Genomic DNA, 26,179 nt, shown 5'->3' with positions numbered 1-26,179 from the left:
GTATTAAGAAATAATCCAGATTAAAGTCAGGTAATAAATCTTCTTGGGGTAAAAACATCCTGTTCTGCCAGTACGCTATCTTAAAGTATTGGTATTGCTTATCTAATTTTTATATCAATATACAATTAAAGTAATAATAACCTTAAGCAAAAATTCTTTAAAACAAGTCTTTCAGAATTTTTTTTTATTTATAAGTAATATTTTTGCACATCATTGGTTTATGTTAGAAGCCAAAAAATTCCAAGAAGCTAAATCCCTATTGTATCTGTCATTGACGAGTTTTTCATTAACGCTCATTGAAACTGTGCTTTAATAAATAACTCTAATTTTATCTTAGAGGAAGATTTATCTGGTGGTGACTATTCAGGAGCTTGTGGAAGGTCTGTATAAAAAAATTCAATATAATTCCATATGTTCTGGAGGGGTACGTGCAACACTTAACTATTGGGAATATTGTTTTCACCCAAAGATGATAATCAAACTAATTTTCCAAATGTAAATATACAATGTTGCACTTCATTGCAACAACATGCTTGTGATTTATTAGGAAATAAATAATTGCAATGAAAAACATTTAAGAAAGTTTATTTTTAAAATATTGCATTATCTGTTGTAATACTTCTTTGTTTGACATATCGGGTTCTGCCAATAGTTCAATAACCAAATTTTTTGCAACAAATTTTAAAGTTAATTTACAATGTAAAAAATTTGTGTCTTTTGACATTTGAGGTTTATCTAAACAATTTCTTTTAGAATTAGTGATTTGATCCTGCATGTTTAACTTTCTCTTCTTAATTGACTCTAAACCATTGGCACAAGAAGTTTCAATTCCACCAGTTCCACTGCTAGACTGAGGTGTACCAGCTTGTTCGAACAGAGATGTAACTTTTTCTGTCTGTGCAATTTGTTCAAGTCTCGCCATTTCTCTCCTCTTTCTTCTTTGATGTGACCAAGTATTTTCATTCGCTCTTAACTCCCATGTTTTCTGAACTTCACTTACACTTACAGTGGCATAGTTCAACTACATTTTGAAATTCAAGATGAATTTAACTTCAACTAACAATTTCTTTTCATTATACAATGAACCTCTAGGGTTATTACTAAAAATTTGTAAGTGGGAAATCTTGGGATTAGCTTATTTTTTCTCATGATAGGATTAAAATTAAAAATAAATGACTCATAATTGTATTAACTATATCTAATTGAAGTGATGTTCAACCTATTGTATCTTTTTTCTTAACAATGGTTGAATAGGTGTTTGCATAAAATAAAACAAAAAATTTCAACTTTAAAATGTTTTTCTCTGCGCCACGAGCTTAAGCTTTATAGTACTTCATTGGCACGCACTTTTCACATGTAAACTTCAAATTCCAAAATCTTTATCGACTTGCAGCGTGTGCTCTATATCTTCAATAACTATAGCTAGTGACCTTCCATATTTTATAAAAACACATTGAAAATATAATTTACTAAAAAGTAATTTCTTTTTGCACACCTACATGGTAAGCACTACTTTTGGAATGTACTCTGAGAACCATGAAATGCAAAATGTCTTAAAGAGTAAATTGAAACTGAATTACACAAACCTTTAAATCATCAAAATATGTTGAAAGTTTTTGTGAAACAGCATCAATAGAATAATCAACACTAGCCACATTGGTAGGTATGAAAAATGATATTGGAAGTGACTTTTTTACTTTAAGTTCAGCTTTAAGAATCTACAATTTTATTTGATAGTTAAGTTTTGTTCACAGAAATGCATTTAAATACTTTACTTTATGAAATGATAAGTTGGGAATGTATGACCAGGCTACACCCCACCTCATTGTTTTTCCTTGATGAAATTCTGTAAATGTAAAATTGGAAACCTACAGAAATAAAAAAGAATGAGAAACGTATTATAAATGGTAAGACAGTAACTACTTTAATAATAATAATAATCTGTTCAAGTCTATTTAATTATAAATAAACTTTACAGAGGGATATTCCTCAAAATTTACAAACAACAATGCCAAAGATAACACAATTTAGTGTCAATAAAAGAAAATTATTTCATACATACTCAAAGCGAGTGTTAATCATTTGACTTTGTACTTGTCATGACGCAGTATGTCTACTTCATTTCCGAGAAATGGTTTTGATTTATTATGTTGTTAGTTTGTAGGCCTTTTTCTCACCGTTACTAGCTTATCATTGCCAGGCATAGTTAGTGTAGAAAGTAATGAACAGTGTACTAAATTTAATTGTTTTGTTCTTATTTCGAGGTCTTTTGCAGTAATTAATGATGTAATTTTAATAATTAGTTTCAGAAAAACTGTGAGCGTATTTCGCTACGCTGGTCGCCAGTCAGATCTCCTTCCGGAAGTATGCCACAAACTTTTGCGTCAATATTTTATATACCAGTGCACCTAGGATATCATATCATCCCCTATCACCGGTAGTCTAATAATAGCGTGCATGGAAAGGTGATGTCCATCAGACACCAATAGGGTAATTATTAATGGAGATAAATTATACATTTATGAAGATAAAGTTATGGACAGGTTCACACCCAGCTACTTAAGCTTCAGGCGTTTGTACTTGCTTTCCCATTTCTCGTCAGGCATGGGAAAACCAACACATTTTTAGTAAAAGTATATTTTGATGCAAACCATTGAGTTTTGTTGTAATTAAAAAAAAATGTTCAGTTAATGTGTTATATATTGGCCAAGATGTAACATAAGTATGACGTAAATTACATCACTTCCAAATTTGGAACAAAATACGGGTCATTGAGTTTGCTGATGGAATGGTAGTTAGTGAAAACTGCTTGCGTATGCCTGGCTTGGCCAATCTAAAGCTAGTGTCTTGCAATCCACTTATTCAGGGTTGGGGTAAAAAACCGTTTTTTTACATTTGTATAAATGCAGGGTGACCAGGAAAATGCCTTTAAAATATTAAAGAAAAAAATTTTAAGGAAAATATAGGAAAACCCATAAGCAAAAATAAGGATTCTAATCGAAAATCAGTAGCTAAAATGAAGTGAAATATAGGATGAAGAAGGGTACGGATTGTTCTTTGAATTTATAGGAAGGTATTTAAAATATAGGAAATGTACAAACATTTTGGAATAATTTTTAGTTAATTAAAAAAACAATTGGTCTTTTTAAAAAAATTACTTAGTTTAAACCATGATTTAAACCAGCCAACCCTGCACTTATTGCATGTTCCATGTGAAACAAGGTCTCATTGAAATTTTTTCTATGGAAATGTTATACAGGCATACTTATGAGGGATTATGTTACACATGATTTGGTCTAATAAGCAGATGAGGAAGTTACATACTACAAGAATAGACTCAATTCAATTTTTCAGAGATCATGTAAGTGATAGTCACACTATATGACACCAATATTTAATATTACCTTGAATGTAAAATTTGAAACTGAACAAAACTTTTTCAATCAGCTTATTAAAAGAACTATAAAGTGGTTTGAGCAGGATCTAGATTGATAAATTACACTCATTGAACTAGCTTTTCATAACATGTTATAGAAAAAGAATTAGGCTTCAGTGTCACTGTACGGTTTGAGAAAGTTCTGCCACATAGTCTTCTCCATTCCAACCACCACTTTTGTAGCCCGTTAATACTTATGCAGCAAAATCTGTCTCTAAATAATTTAAAATATGAAATTTCAAAGAGCAGCACCCCTAACGTCCCAAGACATGAGTGATAATGTAATGCTTGCACTATGAATCAAGCCAACCGTTGCAAAGGCTCTTACTGCTTAAGAGTAAAATAACTACAATACTCAACAGTACAGTATGCTAGATAATTACCTTTTGTTCAGACAAGCACTTCTTTATTTCCTTCATGCTACTTTTCTTTCCCAGCATAGTCGTGTAGATTCTAAAAGATTGAAACCATGGTAACATTTCATTGTTGAAAAACTTAACACTTGAAGCTAGGGTAGTTTCCTGAAAGCACCACTTTGGCTTTTCATGGAATAGCAACAAAGTGATGCATTAACAATAAGTAAGATATTTATGATATTTGGTAATGCTCAAAAAAGGGAAATAATTATTTATTTAACAAACTGTATGCAAAAACTTCAGAAACCGAAATATTTTATGAAAATATGTAATACACTCAATTCTTTATCAGTCATTTATTTATACTTAGGGAGGATGACTATGTAGAGACGCATGGCACGAGGTAGTTAAAACATCAATGGCATGTGTTTTTAAGCATATCAGAAGACATCAGTTCTGTGGAACTAATGAGATAATAGCCTAATTTTATTTTTTGAAGTGGAAGCAGCTTACCTTTTTTTTGAGCCTGTGGGAGATTGGAAACAATGCTAAAAATCGTCTCAACATAGTTATTCTCCCTAAATAAATGCAGTCTTGTATTATCTTTAAAAACTTTCAAGTACAAGTTCATGATTTTAGATTTACTCTGTATTTTAACTGGAAGTAGACTGACTTCACGTATGTGCCATGTGGGCCTTTAAGTCAAAATATTACATTATTTTTGTATCAAATGACAATTAATTAGTAAACTCACCTAACTTTATCTCTGAGAACTTGACTGTCAGAAATTATTTTTTTAACAAATGCCACCTCTCCACCTTCATACACAATTTCCTCAATATGAGCAGGATTAACACTGTTTGGGGGTGGGCGTTTCTTTGACCTGGACTTTTTTTCCCAATTTGCATCAATTTCATCACAGAAAAAAGGTGGGTTACACATTGTAGCATCAAAATTTCCATCTTCCGTTTCTAACAATTGCAATAGGGTAGAATCTTTATTAACTTTAATAACTGTAAAAGAAAATGAAGCGTGAGTCAGCAATTGTAGAAAGAGAAACTACAAGTGTCTTACACAGTAGCGGCGCTAAGGGTGGGCTGAAGTGGGCTTTAGCCCCCCTGCATTTCTGAGAGGGGCCACATATTTATATTAAAAGGGCCACATATTTGAATTTATGAATTTTTTTTATCTCTAGAAATTTGTATTATTGCTAAGAAACGTATTTCTGGAAAACAAATCTTTCAAAATCAATTTGTTTACTCAAGAAGATAGTAGACCATTAACAAACAGATTCGGGAGGAAGGGAGCGGAAATTGAGAGAAAGTTGAATGGCCAATAGAAAGAAAAGGGAATTTAGGGAAATACCCCGGGCATGCACGTGTCCCCTCTGCAACGGTTTAAACTCACCTCTCTTGGTGCGCCAAGCTAACCGCTGTCATTTAATCGACGACCACGAATTATCTAATGTTAAGAGGTAAATGACTTGCGAGAAATTACCATGCCAATGGTCATTTATTACACAAATTAAACTCTTAAACAAATACAATATTAAGCACCTAAACAATTTCAATCAATATTGACAAATAACGTGCAAATCCCAGACAATCCCAACCCACATGCATCATCATTCCAAACCCTCATTAAAATAAACCCCGACACTACTACTATACAAAACCATTAAACCGATACTAGTAAAATCTTATAAAAACTATTTGCCAAGCCAGCCATGTAAAACTTATAATTGTACTTATCACAATTGTTGGTACCGACCGCCGATGCGTCACCTTCGGAAACGGAATTTGAAGAGTTGAGTACAGTTGGCCACAGAGGAAGACTAGACGATTGAAGATAGCAGCGACGAACAATGGCTCTGACAACGAGACAGGTGGTGTTTGTGCATAGCGCGACTTACGAGCGAAAACTGATATTTATATGGTTCAACTACGAACTCTTTTTAAACGAACATTTGACCCTAAGGTCCAAGCCCCATACTAGGGTTTTAATTTTCAGGAACACTGTAAATTGAGCTTTAGTTGAGATTCCGGACTGAGAGACAAGTAAAGGTAATAATCATCATTTTCCACAGAGTTCCCTGGTTTTGATGTCAAGGTTCATCCGGGAATCTTGGGTCACGTGTGGGTGACCCAATCGCTGACCATGGGTGGAGTTTATACTACCCAATCCAAAAATTACGAGTTGTTACAATAGAGTTCTACAATTATTTGTGATTTACAACTGATACTAAGAAATTTTAAAAGTTATTCGGAAGATGGCTTTATGGCTTATTCATCATGGCTTGGCAGTTGGCTTGGCAATTACCCCAATTACTAACCCACCAAAATACACTAATAAATTATATCAAAAGTAAAATCCCCTGACAAGCAAAAATATTCCCACAAAAACCTAAGCGTACACTTTCAAAACAAAGTCATAAATTCGTCAACACACAAGGTGAAATATTTTTCCCGAGAAACTTAGACATTTGGCGATTTGACCATCGGCACGGTATTTTTTTGGAAGAAAGGATTAAAAAGAAAGGTTGGGGGCTCCCTGATGGCAATTACGTGGGGGAAAGGGGAGCACTTAGGACGGCGACCAACAAAGGCGATTCTTATCTTCGCCGACCGAGCGGGTTCCAAGAAATGGGCCCCACACAACTTTATCTCAAACGTAGGGAGGGGTTATTCTACTATTTTACCTCCCCGTATAAAATTAGGACTCTTATTTCAATAACTCTATTTAATTCAAAAATTTTGTTGCACCTCCAGGTCAGATACAAGGTCAGTAGGAGTCCAGTAAACGCTACGAGAGCCGCAACAATAAAATGACCTTGCACTTGTCGCTTGCTGGAAAATATTGGGTTTTTTCGATTTCACCACTTTTGCGAAATATGGCCAATCCAAGGTTCCCGCTAAGGGCCACAAAATAATAAGCCCACCTGTGAAAAAACCTTAGCGCCGCTACTGGTCTTTCAAAGGGACTATAAACTTCCTTTACGCATCTTGAATTATGTACTTCTAAAATACACAGTAAACTTTCTATTTTGGTCAGTTTTGAAGGAGAGAGCACTAAGATTTCGTAATTGGAGTTTTTAAAATCACCAATTTGTAATACTCTAATATTAAATATGCTCATGTTTTTTATCACCATATTAAATGTAATCATTTTTAAAAGTTATTTTTGATTCAGTATCCATCTGACATGCTCTACGATGAGGTTCATTTTGAGCCCCTACCTCACAGGATAAAAGATGTGTACAAAAATTTAAATAGTTTAATACTATTATCATATGTAACATAATTACTCATAAGTATGCCACTAGCTCTATTTCTTCACTAGCGGTTTGTTTCACAGATATTGCATCATCCATACCCTACGTAATATTTGACGTCATCAAATCTCAAATGCCAATTTTGCAAACGCACAATTAGCTCTACTTCTGATTAAGAGATCTCCATTATTTTAGTAAACAAACCGGTTTGAATAACCAACGCTAAGGAACTAAAATGAACTACAAATTTACTATTAAGTGCTGTTAATGCAATTAAATTAAATAAAAATAGTTGAAATTCAGGTTGAGCTATTCTGGGGCATCTACAAGGTTGGAGTCTTTGCAGATTCTTTTGAGCCTAGGCCTAATTCTTCTAGGCTTCCTTGGTATGGGTTTTAATAACGCTGGTAGAATATCCCACTTCAACGACTTGTTCCATTTTCGGAAAGCGATCTCTGAACTGAACCGTATTGGTCATTTTCCCCAACCTTTTCTTTTCTGAACTACTCTTTATTTAACTTCATTCGCACAAACCGAGCGAGTTTATAAATTTCAATAAAGCTACATTGGGCTGACTAAAATTCCGACGCAAAAATTAATTCTCAATTTAGAGGTTTTCCATTGGCTTCAATAATTATGTTAGTAGCCAATAGTGTGACTCCCAAAATTACTAGGATGAATAAAAAGGTTAAATCTAACGTAGTCCACCTTTTTACTGGTTCGTGGTGAAACAAACCGTTAGATAATATTTTTGAATGGAATAAAGGTACAGTGGCATACTTATGAGTAATTATGTTACATATGCTATTGTGGTTAAAGGGCAAAGCCAAGAAAGATGGTGCTATACTTAGTTACCTCTATAGAATCAGCTATCTTTTTACAAATCTAATATTTACCTCTGATTTTTTCATTTAATCCATTTTTTTCCACATTTTTCTTGGCCCATTCGTATCCTTCATCATTACTTTCGGTTGCTATAAAATCCCAGTGTTGAGTTTTACATCCTAGTAACGGAAATATGCAACAAGGGCCAGTCCCTAAAATTATATAAGGACTAGGATGATTGGAGAAGTTTTAGGTTGGTTTGTTACAGCTGGAAAATTATAATTATTCAGGTAGGTTAAAAAGTAGCTAGACTACTGATGACTAAAAAAATCAGCAATTAAATATAATTTTATCCATTTGCCCGAATGGATGAATTTAGAAGCTTTTTAGTTGGAAGGCTAATGGATACAGTCAAAGTTCGTCTTGCAATTGGAACAAGAAAAAAAAGGTGATGTTATACTAGTATGTATACCAACCCAACTGACTTACCCTAGCACAAACTTGGAATTGAAATTTATTGAATGTATAGTACGTGTCATGCATGAAGATATATGTATGAGAAAACATTCAATACAAAATAATTGAAAGGCAGTTGCCCATGGAATATTCAGCAATAAATGTTATTCATTAACCATAGAGACTAAAATTTCTTAGTGTCAGAATTTATAGCCCAGTGTACCTGGTAAGATGAAAGTCACACCACTGGAGGTCTATCATCATAGTGCCATATTCCAGTGTCCACAAGCCCATACAGGTGACAAATCCAGCATGGGTAGTAGTACCCTACTACTGATGGTCACACCTTTGATGCAAGCCACTCAACCCAGCAGAAGGTGCAACAATGGGACGACCATCCCCCACACTTCGCATACAGCAGTGGGTTTAAGAATGGATGCTATAGCAGTTCCAGCTGACACCCTACTTACATAGGTTAAGAGTCATACCCTTCAGAAAGGGTTCCTAAAGGGCACACAGCGGTCCACATAATCTGGCAGAGTTGGCACCGGAGATCCCAGTGTGCTCCAAAAGGCCGTGAAACAGGACCACTGTGCCTTATAGCGAGCCCCCCCCCCCCCCACAGCACGCTACCCAATCCTCAGAGGTGACCAGTTTGCCTGGACCCTCTCCGTTAGCCTGAGCAGAGACTCAGTTTCCAGTTGGAGGTGGAGATAAGACCATTTGATCAGAGCTAATATCTCCCAGTGCTCCACCGCCCCTATGCGTTACAAGAGCCGGACCCCGAATACCTGGTAAAGCCACCACTTATTGCACACTCTAACCCATTTAGGGCCTCACAAGATGACAGAAATATATCTAAGAACAGTGTAAGGCGATAAATTTGCAATCCTCCTTAGTGAACAGGGATTTTATTACTAACAAAAACTTTTGCTGTAAACTTGGCAATAACTACAGCTTTCTACTTTATTACAACTTATAGAAATAAATTTTGATTCAGAAAATTACATGTACTGTAACTATTACCATAAAAAAATAATTTATGTAAATCCTCAAACTTCCATCAATTTAATGAATTACAAACATAAATCATAAAGCAAGACCAACCACTTTTTTGATACTAGGCTTACAAAAATATTTTTTTTACATCATAAGGGTATCAGCAGTACGTGGCTAGACCAAATCCACCTTATTCCCTATCGGTGGAATTAAGTTAGACATATTGCCAGATGATGGGGAAGAGTAATGGGAAAAAACTAATCTGTCATATCTAGTACAACACCGGAAATTCCGGAAACTTGTTTGTTATCGTGTATTCACAAGTTATGTTATTTTCAAGAGAAAAATTATTGTCAAGTGCTTAAGGTATTTAAAAAGATAATAATAATAATAATAATAAATAATAATAACCAACATTTTTCTAGTCTATAATTACTTAGAAATATTTATTCAACAGTCCCATGGCTTCAAATTAAGGTGTAATTTGACAGTTTTGACCCAAGTGTTGAAAAGTATACAGAGGAAACAATAATTATTACGGTATTGGGAAAATTATATTAAAATAAACCATCTAAAAGTGCAAACATATAATAATATTCTAGGTTGTGGGAGAAACTTGGATGGGCTGCGTTTGTGTAACCAGCTTTAGTAAGACTAGATGACAGTAAATATGTTACTCAACTCAAATTCAAGGTATGTAAAACTATATTATACATTCCAAATGTATAAAATTTGTATTTGATAATTGGTACTCTTTTTGAAGAAAGGCCATGGTTCATGAGTGCACAATCTTAGCGCCTGGTGCAGAGACGTTTTGCGATTCCTGTTAATTTTAACAGGATCGCAATTTAGCGATTCAGTTTAGCGAGCTGTTTATTTTGCGATCCTCACAATCGACGCTGTTATTTTTCCAAATTTTTATACCAAAGTCACGGACCTATAAGAGAGCTCGATTTTGACGCAAAAAGCTATCACATGGTTATGGTTAGCTTGCATTTTGACGATGAAAGCCTGGCTCTTCTAATTAATAATTTTCTTACTCTAATTTAATTATTAGGTTTTATAATTTTTATAGATAAATTCGTTATTTTATTAAAATAATATTATATAATATAGTCACGAAAGGCAGCAAATCAGTTTCTGAGGAATGAGTTTATCCAAAATCTTTTTTAAAGCAATAAAATAGTGCATGAAAATTTGTTCCCTCTAATTATATCATTTTCTTACTCTTATTATTTATTAGATTGGTTGCATTTATTACACACTTTAATGGTTTTGTTATTTTAAAAATAAATTTTTATAATATGGTTTGTACACCAATAAAATAACGAATGAAAATAAGATTCATTACTGTTTTAAGCCAACATTTTCCGAAAAGAGTTCTCTGTTAGAAAATGAGCCATATCATTTGGCTTTTGGGAAAATATTTATTTCAAAACTTAGCTGATAGCAATTAAAATAAATCTAGTTATAAAATAAATATGTTGGGGAAATTATAAAAGATGCTTGACTAAGAATTAATTAATTGTTTTAATTAAAAACTAGTTAAAAATATAAATACATCATATACAAAGAACAGGCTTATGTTAGGCTAAACTTGCTAAACACTCCATGCGGAGAAGGGAACTAAACATGCTCATGCCTCAGTGGGTGCGCATTAACTAACTCAGCTGTTCTCTAAAATCTACATGGGTCCATTAGCTTATACACATTACTCCAACTACATTATATGCCACCATAATCCAGCAACACCTAATATCTTACATCTTCTATAGAATAAATAACATCATATTAGTTTGTTAATCGTTATCATTAATTTGTCAAAGTTAATTAAACTTTATATCTTAACAAAATAAATAAAAAACAGCCATTTCACGAGTGTACAAAAATTGCTAATTGTCTAAAGCAATTTCTAGCTGAATATCCTATATTGATCACACGTAAAAACATGGTCCTGCTTTTTGATAGAAGTTGTTGTTCTACCTAATTGTCTGGCATTTACATGGTCCTGCTTTTTGATAGAAGTTGTTGTTCTACCTAATTGTCTGGCATTTACATAGCCTAGACAAGGTATAAATTGTAACAAATGATATAAGCATGTACAATTAACTGACAAACACTTCACAAATTGGCTCGGTAAACTCTTGATGCATGCCAAATAAACTTGAATATTCCAATACATCTTTTATCGCAACTCCTAGTCTACCGGAGGTAATGTTTCTTCTTGGTAGATAAATTGGTATAAACGCTGGTTGATAGCTAAAGATCTTTGATACACTGAACCAATTCACCATGTCCTTACTGACTCATTAGTCATGTGCCTTAACTCCCATGAGTGGGGTTCCTCAAGGGAGTGTCTTAGGACCAATTCTTTTCTCAATTCTTTGCCCGATGTTGTTGCACACTCTCGTATGTACCTCTTTGCGGATGACTCCAAAGTAGCCCATCCGGCGGATACGGCTCAAGATGACCTTCTCCTCCAAGAAGACCTTAATGCCATATCCACTTGGACTATTAACCATCACATGCTATTTAACATCCAGAAGAGTTGCGTGCTCTATCTCAGTAAACCCAATCCCTCTACCACCTTTACACTAAATGGTATCCCGCTTCCTAAGGTTGACTCTCCTGTTCGGGACCTAGGAATCTGGATGTACACTAGCCTGAACTATAGCTACCATTCTTCCAAGGTTTGTAAAAAAGATCAATTCCCTCATGGGCCTCACCAGACTGAACTTCTTTCAGTCCCCATGACTTATTCGCACTACATATACGTCGCTGGATCTTCCCCATATAAACTTCGCCTCAGAAGTGTGGAGGCCTTCTCTACTTGGCGATCAAGATAGCCTTAGGAAAGCTTACAATCGATTTACCAAACTGACTCGCAGCCTTGAACAATTATCACCAGAAGACCACAACGCTGCACTCCATCTTGATACCCCCAAACTCAGACATGTCGTGAACGATATCATACAGCTTTGGAGTCTGTGGCATGGTACCTCATCAGTTGACCCAAACTCCTTCTTTCGATTTGACTTGCTACGTCGAACCCGGGGGCACGATGCTAAAATCTTTAAATCTAGGACTAGCACATCCCAGCGCCAATGGCATTTCTCCCACCGAACAATTGATCTGTGGAACTCTACCAGCTGATGTTCTCTCTTGTGACACTCGTTATGCTCTCCGACACTCTTTTCGCAAGATTGTGCGACCTAAACTTGACCAACTAGTTTAACTTTTATCTTTTTACTCCCTTTTTTTTACGTTTTCCCCATTATATCATTATTTATGCTCTAATCAGGGGTATCATGGGAAGGTTATCCAGATTTATTCAGATAGCCAGGCTGCTCTTAGAGCTCTCAGCCAGTATAGTATTATTTCTAAACTGGTTTTTAGCTGCTTAGATCTCCTCTGCGCTCTTGGGTTGCTCAATAAAGTTCAACTTTGTTGGGTACCTGGGCATAAGGGGCATCTTGGGAACGAAAGGGCCGACGCCTTGGCCAAGGAAGGTGCGAGGGCTGGGTTCATTGGTCCAGAACCTGCTCTCCCCATCTCCCGAGGACTTGTACGCGGCTTAATCTCCAAGTTTATGTCGGATCGTCAACTCAGACAATGGACAATGGTCTGAAATTGAGGGTCAAAGGCAGGCCAAAGAGTTCACTCTTGGCCCATCTAGGGAGAGAGCTAGAGAATTACTCTCGCTCTCTAGGTCCAGTATTAGGATTGTTACTGGCCTACTTACAGGTCACTGCCATCTTAACAGACATTTAACGCTTATTGGGGTCAGTGATGACCCGATTTGCAGATCTTGTCTAGCTGAGGAGGAAACTGCCTCACATGTACTCTGTAGCTGCGATTACTATGCAGCCCAGAGGTTTGAGCATTTGGGTATGCATCGGTTGGAGACGTATGACGTCTCTAATATCACGGCCGGGCAGATTTTAAGCTTTATGTCGGCAATAGGACTTACTTAAGTCAACCAGTTTGGGGATGCACAATGGACCTTAGGTCGAAGTGTTTGGCTTGCCACCCCACTCAATAATAATAATAATAATAATGCTCTAATCTGTGCTTTCTGTTTTACTCTAGTCTCGAATGACCCTTTTAACTCGTCGTACCGTAAATACCCTTTTTATTTCTGTTCTGTAAGTTTTTGTTGTTCAAATTAATACCCTGTAACTATACGTCCATTGTGATACACTGTACAGCCACATATAAGCATACGCTAGCTTCGTTACCGATTTCTTTACTAAATAAATAAACCCACTGCATACACTAACAGCAAATAAGGATCTATAAATAAACCAAGGCTTAGAACACACACAAAGTAGTAATTTATAAGATTCCCTTTTATAATTTACTCTTACCTGCAAAGTTGCTAAGAGTGGCTGGCTTATTTCAGTATTTCGTAAATTGTGATTGTGGTTAGGCCTTTGCTCTGGTAATAATTTGACAAAAACATAGCGATAATGAGCTAGAACCTAAAATTTTAATAATTTTAAAAATTCTGTCCTATCATGTTGTATTATTTATCTTATTAAAGTAGGTAAAAAGCGTTTACTTCTCAATTTATTTCCCCGAGCTCTTTGCGTACTACACTCCGCCATTGTTTTAGCAAGCTTTTCGGCGGCTAGTGACTGCCATAGACCTCTCGCAAAATAAACAGAGCGCTTTCCTGTTATTTTTGCGATCGAGATGTCTCTTCACACCAATTTGGCGCGAAGCTCGCAAACTTACATGTAGAAGCTGCTTTTATTGTGCCTATCTTGCTTGCTTAACTTTGTATGACGTACTATGATTACCTACTACCATATTTTGCACAGGAATTGACCAAAAAGTAGAAATATTAAAATGTTATAAAATAAATTGTATAAAATCAATTTTATTTGTAAATATTTTAAGTGTTATTTTCTCGTATTAGGGGGCCGCAAAAGTTTGACAAGTGACAACAAATAATTTATATTTTATCTATAACAAGGGACAAAGTAATGGGTATTACATCCTGTAATATTTTGAACTCTTTCACTTTTTTATTGCACTTGAATACGGTTTGCTCAACTTCATTTCCGGAAACTGATCGCGGCTTGACGTGAAGTAGCTGTTTTTTTAACTGACGTCCTATCGTCAACATCAAAACAAGATAGTTAAGCTACATTTTGGCCCAAAAAGCAATAATTATAGGTAACCCTAGCTCGTTTGCAAATACGACGATAACTTAAATTAAAGCAATTGGTAACAATATAGTTCATGTGGGATATATAATTTAGGTTAAAGTCTACTAAGTAGGGTATAAGTTGTCTAATTATAATACTCTACAATGGCTATCTGAAGACGTTATCATTTGGCTATTTTTAATTTAACTTCCTTGGCCATTAATAGATAGCACCATGGTCTCCATTAAAGTCGCTTTTTTTTCCGAAGAATAGGGTTGATTTTTGGCCATCTCTAATAACAAGGGCCTATTCAAAATACAGGTGACAATGATCAAGCCGACAGTTGCTTTAAGCTTTTCAATTTAGGTAAAAATTACAATGTTACTACTAAAGACAAAAAACACAACACTAAAGAAAGGAAATTTAATAGCAGGAATTTTAAATGAAGATGAAAAGTGAAAAATCTATGACTGATCAACAATCGTACCTAGATCAATAACCACAGGATGTACAGCTTCTTGTCTTGAAGGCAATAAGTTAATAAGATCCTCAACCCATAGTAAATAGTTCAGTCTTTGGGGCACAGTTGGCACAAGATGGTTTTCTGGAATGTCAACTTCAAGATCAAAATCTGTTTTTAACAAACACTTAGTTAAACTTCTCAAAGCATGTGGATCCTTGAAATTCACTTTTACTCTGCCAGAAATATCTTTAATTACAAATTTACGAAATTCGGGATTTTGCAGGGCTAGTAACTCAAAATTAGGTTGCTCTTTGTACTTATTTCGAGTGTGCATTTTTAAATAAAAACTTAACTTTCTAATTCTAAACTGCAAAATTAAAAAAACCACGCTTCATAAACCATGCTTGTGGGCACTTGCGTAAATCTGCCAGAATTTAAAATTCAATGGAAACGTTAGGTAGCAGACGACACTTTTTTTTTTCATTCTATGTTGGTACCTTGGTTAATGGACCCTAACTTTACTTTTCGTTAATCAGACGTAAGTAAATTCAACTAATCAACCAAAATCAGTTTTCAATTGTACTAGCACAGGTTATCTTACTCTTTGATTGTATGTAAAATGAATCAAAGGCAAAAAATACATAATTGTTAAAGTTTACAGGGCTGTATTCCATGTCTTTTTCAGGCCCTGTTTAGTATTGTCTTTTTTCTATCAACCAATCACATTCGATAAAAATTTATCAGAACTTCTAATTCTTGAAAGCTGTAAAGTAGGCATAACGAGTTTATTTTAAATTTCATTCGTGTGTAATTTTTGATTGCGGAAAAGTTTTATCGAAACAGTAAGTACATGTTTGTTTAAAATTAAATATAATTCAAAATATGTAAAAAAATATATATAGAACGTTGTAATTTCCTAGTGATGTGATGTGATGTGGTGTGGTTTATTGTTGTTAAGCATCTAAGCCAAGGAGGATCAATGATAGCTTTCTAAAACTAGGATATAAATATATATGGAGGATAAATTAAAAATTCAAAATTTCAGACATTTTTTAATCCCTACAATATTTGTTATGTTGTCTTTGCTTCACGGTGGTTTTGTTAAAAGCAGCATAGCATGATTATGATAATTAAAATGTTGAATGATGTGATCTTTCCTTAAAAACATGCTATATCATCTTATGGGACCGTATATAAGCATATAAAGAGAGTATTAGTTTCCGAAAATGTTATGACTTTAACTAAAATTTATATTATCTAATATTCTTTAAAGGGTTATTAATAAAAATGTCAAAAATATACTTCATATAATTTTAAAAATTGCTATAAGAGCGAATGGTTTTAGTTTGTTACGAATATAAGTAGACAGGAAAACAGAGAAAATGTTTAAAATTAGAAAAACTTTTTAATCAGTGGCGTAAATAGCGGCCCCGCAGACCCCGCGGCGCGGGGGGGCCCCCAAACTTTTATGAATAAAATTGGTGCTAATTAAAAGGTCCCCAAGTCGTTTTTCACGGGGGGGGGGGGGGGGAGTTCATAGTTCCGTTACTGTTTTTAATAAAATAAAAAATAACTATAGTAAAATAAAGTTTAATGCGCTATGTGAAATATGGAAATCATAACGAACTACAATCTATGATCTAATTTCTGGGAGTGATTTTCCAAAGCAACTAGCGCCATCTTTTTGGTACTGTAAAGGGGGTCAGTTTAGCTATGAGTAATGTTGCTACCTACCTATCATCGCAGGGAGAAAAACTTAAACTTGTGTACATGGAAAATAAAAGGAGTTATTTCCCTAAGATTTAACCATGGAAAGGCTGGAAAAAAGCTCTAACTTTTCACAAAAGTTATCTGCGTGTAGCACCATTGGTAGGCTGCAAAACTGATATATTTTAGTTCGACTAAAATTCTGGAAACTATTTTTTAATATCACTGTTTTTAAACATTATATTTACTATTAAATTTGTATAATTACATTTTTATACTTACACTATTTGAAATTTTTTAAACAAAAGATTTTAACTGTTACAAATTTTTTTTCTTTTTTTGAAAATATTGGAAATTTTGGTTTAAAGGGCAATAGGAACTCTAGTGGCCTGGCACAGGGTGTGAAACAGAGGTTAATTAAAACTTTAAACTTGGCACCTCCTTATAGATCGCACATCTTACCTTAAATTTGGTTTAGGAGAAACAATTATTTTAATAGCCTTTATCTTTGTTACCAGTGGAAGAAGTAAAAACAGAAATAAGCAGCGCAATGCCGAGCACGAATGAGATTCTTATGGAAGCTATAACTAGCGCCAATTCTATCACCATTGACAGCACCAATGATATTAAAGAAAATATATTTGATGGTGGAGGAATTTCCTCATCCAATGAAGAAAATGTAACAAACAAAATATTTGAGGAACAGTCAACTGTCAGTAGTACAACTGCAGAACCCATCATCGTAACAACTGTAGGAGATACACAGCCTGCAGAGGAACAAATGGTTACTATAACGTATGTTGATTCTTCTGAAGTATCAGTTTCTGATATGAATCAAAGTGAATCTGAAAAAAAATCTGAAACTGTCTCGGAAAATGTGTCCATCATGGAACATGAAGTAGCAGTTCCTCTTCATGATGATAATGCTGCAGATGCTTTGCTTAGTGTACCAGAAGAATCTGAGGAAATTGTTACAGCAGAGAAAATGGATGAACCTGAAATTCAGATAGTGTCAGAAACTGGAGGACAACACAAACCTAAACAAGCAAATACAACTATTCTCCAATCTTACATATTGAATCATCAGAATAAAGGTAGGGACACATCTAGATCATAACCAGCTACTGTTCAATAACAATTAAAAAAAAAAAACTACTATAGTGACCCAGTGATGGGCAATTTTGATAAAAATCACTTTTCTCTCGCTCATCCTGATTTCATTCCTTAAAATTCAAATCTTTTCTCCTCTCCCAGGGTTGACACGGTACCTGGAATTCCGGAAAAAATCAGACAAAAGTCAGGGAATTTAATTTCCGTTGCAAATAGGAAACTTTTACTTTTATATAGGTAAAAAAATGCAAAATCTTGGCACAAAATAAGTCAGGGAAAATCTTCGTATGTTGGTCAGGGAAAACCTGGAAAAGTCAGGGAATTTAATTGTGAAAAAACTGGCAACCCTGTCTCCTTTCACATTTAGATTTTCTTTTTGTGATATTATTTCCTTTCCAAGAAAATTATTGTATAATGAAAAAAGTGAAAAGAATCATCAAAATTGTAAATATTCACCACTTCAGCGCCACTGACAAGTGAGTGAGGCATTTGTGAACGTATGTCCACTATTGAGTAAACAACATACATACTATTTGGTTCTAACATCAACATACATACTATTTGGTTCTAACATGAAATGAAAAAACTGTCTGTAAACAATTTGAGTGAACTTGTTTGCTGGTGACCATTTTAAAATGAAGTTTTGGTAGGTTTAGATACTCACAACCTTTTGGGAAACTAACAGGTCAAAGAGATAAATGGGCTTTGTGTGGATCAGGAGAGCTTTAACTTTGGATAATTTTGCTATTTTAAATATCACATTATCTGTGTTTTATTATTTAACTTCCAAAAATGTACAAAAGTCTATTGGACTTCATAGAAAAGTCTTGCTCTGGCTCTCATATTGGGAACATGGTGCCCCCCTGGTAAGCATTGATTACTGAAATCATTAAGCCTTGGCTAGCTTGGTTCCAATAAAGATGACCTTCCTCTTTGCCCACTTAAGCACTTGAGTTAACAAGCAATTAAATAAATTTAGTAAACCAATTTTTTAATTTTCAAAAAATAAAATGAGAGAATGACTGTTCTTTAATTAATTTCCTGGTATGTTCATTTCCAAGTATGTAAAGCCAGTTTAGTACCAGCTAGTGCTTCCTACCTTTCGGACTTCACTACTTTTATTATAAACCACAATTCGTTGTTCTTATTGCTGAAGGTGTAATCTACTCAAGAAATGTCATAACAAGCATTTCTAAAGGTATGAAAGAGAGTTAGAGTGAAACCTTTTGTATTAAAGTGCTATGGTCTTTTATATAATCTCTTCAAAATTATTTCCATTTCAGTGTTAAAGATTTCACTATTAATCATTATTCGTACAAGTAATCTAAAATGTTTTTGTTTTACTTTTTATAGGAAATAAACCAATTAACATAGGAACACGACAGCAAATTCCAACAGTGACTTTACCTAACCAGTTGACTGGTGCAACAATGGTTGCTATTCCACAAACTAAAGGTAAGTGATTTAGTTTTCAATATCTGAACATATAAAGTGGGTTCCAAAGAACTTCTTTTCAAGACTTTTTAACTAAGAAATGTGATTTTATCATGGGCCAAATAATGATAAATCCAGGACATGACTCTGGTACCTTAACGCGTACTAAATCGGCCGTCCACTAAAAGACACAGGCGGCCATTTTAGTAGGGGGGAAAAGGAGGAAAAATAAAAAAAAATTGGGGGTAAAATCAAGCAAGTTTCCATGACTGAGTCGGAATTCGAAAATAAGTGGCGGTTGTAATTCGAAAATCCTGCCATATTTGGCCCCTCATTTTTTGATAAATTTTAACGATTCTAGGAAAGTATATGTTTAATATTAAATAATTATATACATGTATATTATACTAATTATGAACTTAGTACGTATAAAAATAAGTACTTACTTTAATAACCACACTATATATGATAACTGTGAATAAATATTCCAGGATATTTACTACGACGACCACGTGTATTATTTTTGAAAACTGTCCCTAAAAAATTTGCCCCCAAAATGACGTAGGTCCGCGATCGCGCGTTTTTCCCAATAGGGGGCAATAGTGATCGGGTGTTAGCGCTGTTGGACGGGTTTTTCGCATAGTCATGTCCTGGATTTATCATTATTTGGCCCATGATTTTATTAAAAAGTAACTACTGGTATGCTGAAGTGTAGAAATGTACAGCACTCTTTCATTGAAGTTTGAGTAGACGTAGGGCCATAGCCAGATCCAGGTCTTCAAGGTAGAGCTGGCAAGCCGTTTCTTAGGAGGATGGGTTGTAAAAACTCTCTCACTTTGTTTTCGAATAAAGTTTCTTTGTTGGTCTTACCACTTTTGCACATTGGTGTATTGGTATTAAATTAGGTGCTTGCTTGCTTTAGTTCAGGGAGTGTATTCGTAGCTTCTACTTTTTTGATATTATAGGGGGAGGGGCGCTGGCGGAACCTTTCAGGGTACCAGTTTGTGAGTCATCTAGGAAAAAGAGTTACAGGTACATCAAGATAAATATTCCGGGAATGCTCCAAACATTCATTAGGGAAGATGTGTAGCAATTTAGGTGTTTTAAAAGATATTTCCAGTAAAGGGGTTAAAGCATATTTTCTTGTCTCCAACCAAAAATGTCAAGCTCATGGATAAATTTTTGGTTGGAGAATACATTGTGTAAAATCTCGGCCGCATCCCCCTTCTTCCTATGGTTTGTACTTAGATGGCGTATATTGAAATAACAGAAAATTATGAATTGCTTTGCCAGATTTAAGAATCTTGGAACTTTAGATGGTTCAATAAATATAAATTTCAATTGAATAATTAAAAGTCAGAGTACTCTAGATGAAAAAAAACCTAAAAAATATATTTATGAGGATTTAAATAAGGGGCACAATATCAACACACCAACGCATGTCTAATTTTTTTTAAACTTTAGACGATACTGAACATTTCAGTGTCAAAATTATTTTGCGGAAATTACAATTCGCTGTGATATTAATTTTTTAAAATAACGTTTTTTAGCATTACCCTATTATACCACAAACGTAATAGTAACGCTAGAAAACGTTAATTTTAATTATAATAATAATAGAAAAAAGCTTTTATTGGATATTCCAGTTCAGATCTTATCTTAAAAAGATCTGGTTTACAAGGGAGTCCGGTATTAAATTAAAATTTAAACAATAGTAAAAATTCCGTCGTATTATTTCATAAGTTCTAAGTCGAATTTTGAATATGATACTTTCAAAAATTAGTAACTCCTTTATTTTATTTCTTGCAAAATAATTTCGACACAGAAATGTTCAGTATCGTCTAAAGTATTCAAATTTTTTTTTTAAATCAGACATGCATTGGTGTGTTGATATTCACCCAAATAAGGAAATAAAAATGATCGTGAATTAAAATAACTTCAGGCGCATGAAAGATTAATAAAAAAATTCTACAACGCAAAACGTCTGGCTACAGGCTTGGGTAGGCATTTCTATCCCTTCATTATAGAGTGTGCCAGTCGATTATCTTGCACGATGACTGTTGGTGTTGGGCCTTAGTGTTCAGCGTATTAGATTCTAAGATCTAGTTTCTTTCAAATCAAAAAGACGTCTTTGGTATTCCTGGCTGCTTCAAAACACGTTTTTTTTAATATAAACATTGTGTTATGTTCTTTTGTGTGAAATTTTTATTTCCAAACAGAAAAGAACTCTGTTTAAAAAAAAATTGTAATTCATTTAATATATGTGTAGAGCTTGGCATTTTTTTTAAACTGCATTTTTGGGTAGTGGTGGGCGAGTATATTTTAAGTTTAACAGAATTTTCAGCACTAATAATTAGTTTAAATAAATCACTGCAATTAGTATCCTAAATTATTGCTATGTCAAGTAAGGAAATTTGCACTTGCTCAAAGGGATTCACCAGCCTTGTGAGGGGAGAAACACACTAGCACCCCTTATGATGAGGAGTGAGAACGGAGGAATAAGTTATAAATTTGCCAGTTCTGCAGCATAATTCAAAGACAGTTTAAAAATAAAATTCAGTGCGTTTGTAACTTTTCAAGAAATTATAATAAATAATAAATGCCTAAAATTATCTCTTTATCACAAATGTTAAAAGGCAACGCAAGTGCCTGGGCACATGGTGGCAGGAGAATGTTAGTAGGTCAACACTGCCAATAGATCGGAAGGTTCCCAATAACTAAGCACAAACATAATTTTGTCTTGTTTTTTAGCTTATTTCTTGCTTTCTCCATGGAAGGGGTGAAATTAGTTAATTCAGAAAATCGCTTACCTCGCAGGCACATTTTCTTCCACCAACAACGTTTTGCATCCCATGTCCCCAGCCACTAGTTTTACCCCTTAACTTAACACTTTATTCCTTTTGGGTGAGTACTAACTTAAAAGATTTTCATCAACATTTTTTAGATTTTGCACTGTTTTATTACTTAAAAATTAATTTTATTATCCCGTTTTATTGAAGGAGCTGGTCCAAAGAAAATTGTCATACTGCCTCCGCCAAATGCGCAAAATTTCTCTCCAAATTCCATTCAAAGGTGCATAATAAGACGTAAGTAGAAAATCAAACCCATGAAAGGAATTGAAGGGTAGTTTTGTGCTACATATTGGGGTTTAAGTTTATTGTGCCGAATTGTAATTGCAGTCACATGGGCATTCTTCTTTTTTGAGTGCATGACTATATATGAACAGTTATATATTACTTCAAAATTTTATTTTTATTTTAATAATATTATTTATTTTGTATTTTAGCTCAATCAGGAATGCAAATTCCACAGCTGATATTTATTCCCAATGCTACTACATCCACAGGTTTTGTAGCTGCTTTTTATTTACATTTTAGTACTGTCATTTGATTTTTTGTTTTTTAGGTTTACCTCAAGTTCAAAATATGACTACTGTTCCAGCTCTTGGAGGTGCCCCATTAATTATGACAAGCTGCCTTAGACCTAACGTTACTCAGACCCAAATAAGAAATAGTGGAACTCATATTCGTTCGGCTTTGATACAGGGATCAATCCCTGTGCCAAATCAAATTAAACCTGTCCGAACAACTTATTCCAGTAAAGTAAGAGCTGTGGCCCCTACTACTTGCTCAAATGCGGTAGGTACTCTTTGCGAAAAGTGTAAGGCACCGTTAAGTGGTCAGGCAAAAGTGGTACCAGCACAAAAGAAAAAAGATTCCCAAACCCAAACACCAAGTCAAACATTTAGAAGCAATAACACCGCACCTCTTATAAGTGCTATGCAGCAGAGGTGTAAAAAGTATAACCAAGCTGCAAGAGCATTTAAAGCCAAAATAAAAAGATTAGAAGGAAAAGTGGATTCTCTCCAGAAACAAGTTAAAGCAGGGGGAAAACCTATAAAAACCATAGAAAATGTCATTAAGGCGTCAAAACCATATTTATCAGAAACTGCCCACGATCTCTTTAGACTACTTTTGTGCTCAGAGCCTGGAAAAAGCAGTACATGCACTAGATATGCGGACTGCACAAAAGATTTCGCTTTGTCTCTGTACTGCTGCAGTAAAACTGCATATAGGGTATGCCAGTCTGTCTTCAAACTGCCAACACCTCATGGTCTTATGAGAAAAACCAGAACTATATCTGATAAACCATCATCTAGTGGTGCATCAGAAAATATGGATGTATTAAATCAAGTTGAAGAAGAAGAAGTTGTAATTGGAGGTGAAAATGGAGACGAAGAATTCTTGGAAGAGCAAGATGACCTTGGTGATGAAATGGTTGATGACGACGAGGATTTAGATGAAGATGAGATAGGGGAAGATGATGAGGAAGGTGATAAAAATGAAGATGAGCAAGCAGTAACTGAAGTTGTAGAACTTATGCACTGCGAACCAGAAGTTGGTTTTGATGCTGGGCAGTTTGAAATTATTATTCCAGATTCACAAAGAACATGAAATTAAATAGTGTATAGTGTCATTTCTTTTAAAAAATAATGTATTATTTTGTGACTTAAAACTTGGCAGGATGCACAAGCACAAATATTTTGAAATTTATATTTGAGACAAATATTTTCTATTTCCTCATGTAGTTTAGTTGATTCAATTCAAATATTTAACATTTAGGTTTCATAATTTTGTTTCTAATTTTTTTAAATAGTTCTTTGAAAACTAATTGTATACCAGCAGTGTATTGTTTTAGTTTTGCAAGCAATTATTGAGTGAAGTTGAACCAAGGCAATAAGTCATCTATTTGAATATGCAGGGTATTAATATAAATCATACCGCTTCAGTTTACCATCTGGAAGCAATGCAATTTCAGTCATTCTCTTGGTGACTCATTTGTGACTGCTGTACATTATATCATTATTTTTCATTTTTAAATGAAGTTTTTGTCATAATCTTATATGACATCATTTGTAAATGTAACTGCACGCTAGTGTGTAATTTTTCCATACCTAAATATTGGATATGTCTTTGGTTATTTAGGGTATGTTAACCATTAAAAGATGTAGTCCTTCATTTTCTCTAATTTTTTTAATACTTTAACACTTTTTAATACTGTATTGTACATACTAAGATTCAAATAATTGATGGCTACAAATAACTGTTCAGTTCATATACTGTTAAGAATTTGGTCCTGACACTAAATTACATACAAGCAGAAGTATATAATTTATCTCCTTCGAGTGAAGTATTCATCTAGGCTATACAAATGAAACATATATTCACTGGATAGAGAAAACCCCTGTACTACATTGGAGTTGGGCCGACAACGGCCAAAGCCCTCAAATGGCAAGGCCGGCTGACCTTCGGGTTTTACAGTCAAAATGTCCTATGACATTGAGCCACAGTCAGCCCAATTTCAAAACGGGACTCTATACTGACTATAAATGTGATGGTTAACCTCCTCCTAAACGTTGTCGGGCCGACTGTAGTATAAAATTGCGTATTTACGACTTAAAACTGACTATTATATAATAGTGATTAAATAGCATATAATACATGAATAACAAATAAAACAGACTGAATTTTCAACAGAGGGCTGTTTTATTTCTAGTTCACGTATCATATACATACAATTATTTAATTCTTACAATTACATGAAAAAACGAAATATGATAGAGACAATGATATCTTCAATTTTATTGATAAATTAAAACGGTGCCTTTTCTTTTGTGCTCATTCATTATCAGAATTTCGTTACTCTTATAAATTAATGTTAAACATTGTAAGGTCTTTTTTTAGTCGGCAAGTGGTCCAAAATGTAAGGTCACTGTATCGACTTTAAAAGAGATAAACATATTTACGCGGAATGATCTCAAACTTTTTAAGGCTTTTAGCGACAGCATTTAGGCTGGGGCAAAAAAACGACTTTTCGAACAAAGCCCGACCCTAAAATGATTCTTTGTGCTACAGGGGAATGGGCGCGAGTTTCCTGCCATTTTAACAATTGATAGCAAACTAACATTAAAGAGCCATCTTCACCATAGTTTAAAATATTTTTAATTATTAAACTGGTTCAAGCAATTAGTTTTTTTTGACTAGTGAACTAGAGCTGCATTTGAAGCCATAAAAATTTCCATTCGCATTAAAATATTGGCCTTCCATTAATTACCAGTACATGACTTCCCATTTCCATCCATTCCTAGTCCATACATAATTTTTCTCATTTCATTTCCCAAGGCAATGGATTTCTACCCTTAATAAAATTCTGAATAAAATTAAACAAAAAGCATTAACAAGCCTTTTCACATATAATTCCTTCTACCTCTTTCTGTTTTAGAACAAAGATCGGTTCATATAGAGTTATAATGTAGTCACACTTTGATTTGGTTAAACAAATTTCAATCATCATAGTGGGCATTTGTCGGAGTAATGCAACTAATATATTAATTACACTTTTGCACTATAAGTGTGAAGTTATACTTATAATTAGGATTAATTTGGCACAAACAAAATTATATTCAACTAAAATTACTACCTATCATGTATGTATATATAAGCCATGGATGACTATGGAGTATGTATTTTTCCGAATTTTTTAAATAAAAAAAATTATTCATAATTTTTTCCTCAACATACCATACTTACCCAAAAAACAAGGGAAAAGCCAACACCATTCCATTCATTCCAATTAATACAAATTACTAAATTTCCATAGTTACCATAGAGAATGGTAGAAAACCATTTCCATGAAGCTCCTTGAGACCTTAATGGAAAATGCTTCTCTGTGTAGTTGTTGTCTCCGATCACATCAATTCGTAAAAAATTTTATGAAGTTAGATCCCTATCAGTTTTTGATCAATATAGATTTGGAAATACATGTTTTAAATTTCAGATCTTTGCAAATAATTGATTTTCAGCCAAGTTATTCAGCAGCACAAATTCCACCATGAGAAGTAATGGAGATATTTCATAGTAAGTTATTTAGAAATCAAGAGTTATAAATTAAATTTTAATCAATCAAATG

At 34.2% G+C, this 26,179-nt stretch overlaps 2 protein-coding genes across 3 annotated transcripts; one reads left to right on the top strand and one right to left on the bottom strand.

Annotated features, from left to right (window-relative positions):
• Positions 1-574: 574 nt before the first annotated feature.
• LOC149959080 (RNA N(6)-adenosine-methyltransferase mettl16) lies at positions 575-15,406 on the bottom strand. Its single transcript, XM_090166413.1, has 8 exons — positions 15,224-15,406; positions 14,984-15,100; positions 7,960-8,100; positions 4,547-4,805; positions 3,820-3,889; positions 1,776-1,868; positions 1,587-1,718; positions 575-1,021 (listed from the first exon to the last, which is right to left on the bottom strand). Exons 1-8 carry the CDS (start codon positions 15,291-15,293, stop codon positions 575-577), a joined length of 1,329 nt encoding a protein of 442 aa, XP_090022539.1. The 5' UTR covers positions 15,294-15,406.
• Positions 15,407-15,650: 244 nt separating this feature from the next.
• LOC149959079 (uncharacterized) lies at positions 15,651-24,226 on the top strand. Of its 2 annotated transcripts, none has more exons than XM_090166411.1 (6): positions 15,651-15,801; positions 17,185-17,760; positions 19,130-19,231; positions 22,210-22,296; positions 22,497-22,556; positions 22,616-24,226. In XM_090166411.1, coding segments are annotated over exons 1-6 (1,875 nt in total). In that variant the 5' UTR covers positions 15,651-15,800; the 3' UTR covers positions 23,665-24,226. The 2 variants fall into 2 exon arrangements, with proteins under 2 accessions (XP_090022537.1, XP_090022538.1); XM_090166412.1 differs by lacking the exon at positions 15,651-15,801 and adding an exon at positions 16,968-17,078.
• Positions 24,227-26,179: the final 1,953 nt, after the last annotated feature.

Source organism: Leiobunum rupestre, chromosome 2, assembly GCF_980474605.1.
Source record: "Leiobunum rupestre chromosome 2, qqLeiRupe1.1.hap1, whole genome shotgun sequence".
In the NCBI taxonomy this organism is placed as follows: domain Eukaryota; kingdom Metazoa; phylum Arthropoda; class Arachnida; order Opiliones; family Sclerosomatidae; genus Leiobunum; species Leiobunum rupestre.
Note: the sequence above shows the minus strand (reverse complement) of the source record. Positions and strands in the feature narration are given on the sequence as shown.